The sequence below is a fragment of the Schistocerca gregaria genome, chromosome 5 (assembly GCF_023897955.1).
Source record: "Schistocerca gregaria isolate iqSchGreg1 chromosome 5, iqSchGreg1.2, whole genome shotgun sequence".
Classification (NCBI taxonomy): Eukaryota; Metazoa; Arthropoda; class Insecta; order Orthoptera; family Acrididae; genus Schistocerca; species Schistocerca gregaria.
The window spans coordinates 221,953,320-221,959,657 of record NC_064924.1 but is presented as its reverse complement, the minus strand read 5'-3'; the positions used below and the strand labels follow the sequence as shown (position 1 = coordinate 221,959,657).

The following is a 6,338-nucleotide window of genomic DNA, read 5'->3' as shown; positions in this document are numbered from 1 at the left end:
CTTACTTACGTAGCTGGTGTTGGTGAAGAACACAGACGTCTTCTCACAGTACCAGACTGAGGGCAGTGTACGTGATGTTGCCTCTTTTGCTAGCGATAAAAATTGTTTATATAGAAAATGCACATCTGAGGTCAGAAATTCATGGTCTTAACCTTAGATGTAACTTTTCTAAATAAACAATCTTTATCATTATCAAAAGATGCAACATAACCTACACTGCACCTGGTCTACTATTATTCTTCACTAACACCAACTATGTAAATAAACAAGTCTCCACCTGAAGATAATGGTCTGAACCATCGAAACGCGTATTGGCAAAATGAACACGTGACTGACGCAGAAACAGTTTTTATTGTTCAGTAAAATACGTATTTTGTAGAGCGATGAAATTAATATAAAAGTTGAAATGTAGAGTAGACTCTAGTTTGGCATTCTGTTGAATGGCCAAGATTAGACATACAAACAGAAGGTATAAACGATGAAAGCTTTATAGTTGCGAACTATCTAATCAGATCTTATGTGTGTTACACTGCGATGACCAGCATTGAACACGGGCATTAGATGACCAGTATTCTTTAAGAGCAAATAACTTCATCTTGTCCAAATTTCTTCCTTTCTGTGTAACTACTGCACTCCACAGCTATCTAAAACTTCCCCATGTATTCAATCAAGACTTGTGTTTCCTTCTAGAATGGTACCACTTATATTTCCCTCCATTATCAAATTAGTTATTACTTAATGCCTCTGTATGTGTCTTATCAACGTATCCATTGCTTCAGTCAAGTTGTGTAATGAAAACCTTTTCTCCCCAGCTTGATTCAGTGCCGGTTCGTTCATTAGGAACTTCACCCATCTACTCTTTACCGAGCGAGGTGGCGGAGTGGTTGTCACAATGGACTCGTATTCGGGAGGACGACGGGTCGAACACGTCTCCGGCAATCCTGATTTAGGTTTTCGGCGATTTCCTTAAATAGCTCGAGGAAAATGCGGGATGGTTCCTTTGAAACGGCATGGCCGACTTCCTTCCCCATCCTTCCCTAACCCGATGGGAGCGATGACCTCGCTGTTTGGTCCCCTCCCCAAAATCAATCAATCAACCAACCGCCTACTCTTTAACATTCTTTTGGAGCGTCACATTTCAAAACTTTTCTCTCCTTGACTGAACTGTTTGTCATCCAAGTCTCACGTTCGTACAATGCTCCACTCTAGTTTTGAAATCTACAAATGCCATAAATATAAGTTACTCTTTCTTCTTGTCCTACATTTTTACGGAACCCTAACTGAATTTCTACGAGGCTGCTATCCATCTGTTTCTCAATTTTTCTGCAAATAATGTTTGGCAATGTTCTGTCAACACGACTAATTAAACTTATGGCTCTATAATGCTGACACCTGCGAGGAGCTGCCTTTTGTGGAATGGGTATAATTACATTATTGGTTCAAATGGTTCAAATGGGTCTGAGCACTATGGGACTTAACTTCTGAGGTCATCAGTCCCCTCGAACTTAGAACTACTTAAACCTAAGTAACCTAAGGACATCATACACATCCATGCCCGAAGCAGGATTCGAACCTGCGACCGTAGCAGTCACGCGGTTCCAGACTGTAGCACCTAGGACCGCTCGGCTACCCCGGCCGCCTAATTACATTTTTCTTGAAGTCTGGGGGTTTTATGACTAGCCCATATATCTTGCGTACCGATTGAAATAATTTCGTCATGCCAGGCTCTCCGAAAGATCTCTACAATTCTGAAGCAACGTGTACTTCAGGAACCTTGTTTCGACTCAGTCATACGTGAAACGGCTTTTCAGAGACATGATCTTAATTAAAAAAAGGGGAGGTCGCTGTCAAGGATTGTGCTAAATAATTCGTAATCCGGGTCTGGAATAGGAAAAGGGAAGTGAGGATGTTGGTACATACGCACCCTCCGCCACACATAATTTGCGGTAGACAGACGCATATGTAGGTGCATCGGCTGGATACGGTACAAGGCGATCAGCGGAAAACTGTTATAGTTTTTATGCCTTGTGTGTATGTGTCTGTGAAGGTCCAAGCTGTCGGGGTAACCATTTCATGAGCAGGGGCGAGTAGGATAGCGTGCGGGAAGAGAGTTGCGAGGCGCCTGCCGCAGCAGTTTTAATTGGCGCGCTAAGTGCAGTGTCTGCGCGCAGCGCCACTGTGGTGGCAGCGGCGGCGGCTGCAGCGGCGCGCGGGGGCGGCGGCGGCGGCCAGAGAGCTCCGCCGGGAAGACAGCACAGTCGACGCGCCGCCGCCGCCTCCGCCAGCGCTGCCGGCCAGCCCCGGCACGCAAATTAAGGGGGATCAGCCGGGCCGGCACCCGTTTTTCCGTCGCGGCCGCCGCCAGTCGCCGGGCGGACGCCGCCGCCGCCGAAGCCACAGCGGCGCCGCTCCCCGCCGCAGAACGCAACGCCCGTCCGCAAGGTAAGCCCGCCGCAGAGCGTCTGAGCGCTGCACGCGTGCGTACGCATCTGCCGCGCCGGCGGCGGCGGCGTTATGATAACTGCAGCACGCCCGATATTACCCCTCCAGTGTTCCGTGCCGCCCCTCAGCGTTTTGCTTCCCCCCCCTACGCGGCCGGCAGACACCGGGCGCCGCGACGCTGCAGCGTCCGTGCCTCCCCTTACTCCCCTCTCCCGCCGTGCCTTTCCCCGCGGCCAATCGCGTTATAGAATATGAAACGTCACGGCCGCGGCGCGCCCCTGGCGGCACCTGCGGCCAAAACGCCGAACTACATAACTGCTCCGGCGCCGGCCGCTGCCCGCGAAGGGAAGGAAGAAGAGGGAGAGAGAGTGAGAGAGAAACGGTAAGGGAGTGGAGAGGAGATGTGAGGGGAGCAGGGCGGTGAGGGAGAGTGGACGAGCGTGGAGAGAGAGAGAGAGACAGAGAGAGAAAATGGGAAACGGTGAGGGAATGATGTAGAGACAGAGAGAGAGAAGGGGAGTGAGAGACAGAGAAGCTGGCCGGCGGACACGGAAAGGGAAAGAAAAGGAGAGATGACGGCGCTGTATTGTGCTGTGTATAGCGGTGAGGGCAGCGGGCAGGCTGGCGCGAATGGGGTGGGGGATATTGAGGCCGGGGCTACTCTAAAAAAGAAACTAAGGCCTCGTGGCGTATTGATCCGGGGTCTGAGACGGAACGAAGCGGGGAAGGCGGAGGGCGTGGGTAGGCGTCGGACGGACAAGGGAGAGACGGATGCCGCCGCGGCGCTCGGCTAGCAACACACACACACACACACACACACACACACGTGCTCTCTCTTACACACACACCCACAAGCATATTGTGTGGCGCCCAGCCTGCTCGACCAATAACAGCGGCTTATGATATGATACAGCGGGAGGGGCCGTGGGCGCCCGGCCGACCAATAAGAGCGCGCTTATGATATTGATATCCCGAGCCCGTTATGATTGGTGAGAACGCCGCCGAAAGGCGGACGCGGCCCGCTGCCAGAGTGCCAGCAGTCCGGCTAATGGCGGGCCGCCTTGCAATTCTTTATGCTTCACTAGCCACAATTCTTGCTTTATTTGTTTTTTTCTTCTTGGCTCCAGGTGCGCCATACCGCCCAGGCGCGATATAAATAGCGCGTGGTCACCGGCCGCGGGTAGGCCTGTGTACTCTCCCTGCGCTGTTCTTGCTTGAGCTCAACAGACTTTTACTTCATTTCCTGCCGATAAATTCCGTACTTTTCATATGTAATGTCATTACGTGGAGTTGACCATAATTTACTACTAAATGAAGGCTCATTGTTTACAATCACCATTCATTTTGATTTGCCTGTAATTGCGGCACTTAGCACACATATTTCTACCTAAATGCGAAATCTCTTTTTCCGTTGCTGTCATTTTTCACCGTCACACATCTGAATATTATCATCTTAGCACTCATTATAATGTACAATTGATTGCTGTTTATGAACGATGTAAATTGAAGCAATTGTTTCAACTCGGATACAACTAAATAAAGAAGTAGGAAAATGTATCTCATTTATCTTAAAATACCTGTATAAACGTTTGTAACATTGTGTCTTTAATAGACGGATCGTATAGGTTTGCCTTAAAGTGGTTAAATTATAACATTTTTCAACCTCCACTCTCGAGAGGTGATAAAGATTGCAAGCAGTGATCTAAGAGGACTCGTGCATTAAATCAATGTTCGGATACATTTTTATGTTCTGTCTTATGTTTGGTACACGAAAATAAATTATTCTCTTCACTTTCACGATTTAATTAATCTCATATTGAAAGTTCCGAACCATAGTTTCTATGTCATGCTTCTGTTCTGGATAGTAAACCTTCAGCTTGGATGAATCCATTATGCCTCCCTCTCTTGTCTAAACTGACTAGTACTACATTACAGAAAATATCTATGTCGCTCGTAGATTTTAAATAATTTTCTTGTTTATCCGTTCGCTTATTTATTGCGATGAACGTCTGTAATTACAGACCAAAACATTCTCTTGTTTTTAATGTCTTGAGACTTCCTTTGATGTCACCACAAAATGTAGTACAAAATAAATATAGTTTGTGCCAAATCCGGCGTGTTATATTTCTAGAATGGTACGCCTTCCATATCGTTACCCTAAAAGATACCATGCGAGGCATGAAGTAATATGCTGTTCGTCTCGTGCACCCTTTGAATTTCGATCAACAGGACGTCACAACCTAATCTTACTCCATTTCTGAAATTTTACCGGTGAAACTTTTACATAACTCCTCTCTCGGCTTTCCGTGACGCTCATTACCTGATCACAATAAACGAATAAATAGAAAGAAAATAAGAAATATAAAAAACTTGACAAATCCAGAAACTCTTCTCAGAAACATCTTTCTCCCAATCGTTAATTAGAGCTGGTGAGGAGCCACAGACTGACGAATAATTCTCAGTAACCGACAACACGAATGTTTTGTAGGCGATCTTCTTAGTCGATTAACACCAGTTGCTTAAGAGTATTCACAACAACTATGCGTATGTTCTACACTGAATCGTTACAACCTAAACGTCCGAAATGGACTGACGATTGTGATAAGTTGTAGCGGTGCTATGGTATGATAAGGCCGCATGTGAGTTCGAGCCAATATGACCTCTTCCTGCGGTCACATTCGCTCAACTTCTATGTAAATTTACATTTACCCACAGACACAAACGTTCGCTCTGTTGTAATTTTCCATATTCATATGTCTTATTAAGCTTTAGTTTCAAATTATATTGCACCAGTAAGTGTTGACCGATTACCGTCACATACTACGGGCTGATGGGTTAGATGACAGATAACCCTCCAAAACCAACGAATTATAAAGAGCTTTTGTAAGCTCTGATTTACCAGAGGCGACTAAGTGAGCCCTATGCTTCCCGCTACTGCGCGTCGCAAAGCTTCTCCGACTTTTTTTCCATTTGTATTGTCCACAGACAGATGCTAAGGAACGTGCATTGGTTCCCCAACACGCGCTTCAGATGTTATTATTGTCTCATATCGATTATCGAATCTCAAAAAGTATTGTACTGAAAGTGCGTGTTTTATTGGTATTATTCAGTCTTTATGCGTCCCGAATAAAATTACAGAACACTCTGCTCTTGAAGAGTACCATCAAAGGTTTATATGTGTAACTTTGACTCACACAAATACACCTTTGGCAGGTTGGAAAAGACTCTTCAGTAATTAAATTCCATAAGATTATATTATATGAAGTGAAATATTGACCATTCAGGTATATCGGTTACAGTGGTCTTTTACTAGCTGTCGTAATCACAACAGCTTTGGTAGAGTGTGATCTAATCCAACTTTAGGATGATGTAAACAGTATGTGTACGAACGAAAGTTCCAGATTTTTTAGATTTGTCTGGAAATTTTTCATCAATGTAAACTACCAAGGTTGGCAAAGATATCTAAGTCATTCTGAATTTATCTAATCATTTTTGCCAATATTGAATTCGTCGTAGTACGACAGCGCTTTAGCGTGATACATTGAAATAACTCTTGTATTTTAATGACGAATCTAGTGTTTTACGTCTTCAGATTTCTCCTGTAGTTTCATATTAAATTTTAGTATTTCGTTGTTTGCATATCTTTTATGGTGGCTGAGATAAAGTTTTGATTTTCCCTCTCCAATTCTATAGCATAAAATTATTATTCTTGAAAATTCTCAGTTATTTACCGAATGCGTAGGCGGAAGAGATATTTCAAATTTCTTATCATGTTATCATCAAGTAGATTCAACTAGTAACTTTCGAGGACCATTAAAATAGGAATATTAAGCAATTGGTACACAAACTATATCCCTTGACAAAAATAAATGACATCGAACTTGAAAATATATTAG

The 6,338-nt window shown here is 44.7% G+C and overlaps 1 protein-coding gene across 1 annotated transcript in view; it reads left to right on the top strand.

The window, feature by feature from the left end:
- The first annotated feature begins 2,020 nt into the window (after positions 1-2,020).
- Positions 2,021-6,338, top strand: part of LOC126273292 (uncharacterized) — a 507,367-nt gene continuing 503,049 nt past the window's right edge. Inside the window, exons 1-2 of the mRNA XM_049976837.1 lie at positions 2,021-2,062; positions 2,189-2,442. Coding sequence (XP_049832794.1) covers positions 2,021-2,062; positions 2,189-2,442 — 296 coding nt within the window. The remainder of the gene's footprint in view (positions 2,063-2,188; positions 2,443-6,338) is intronic.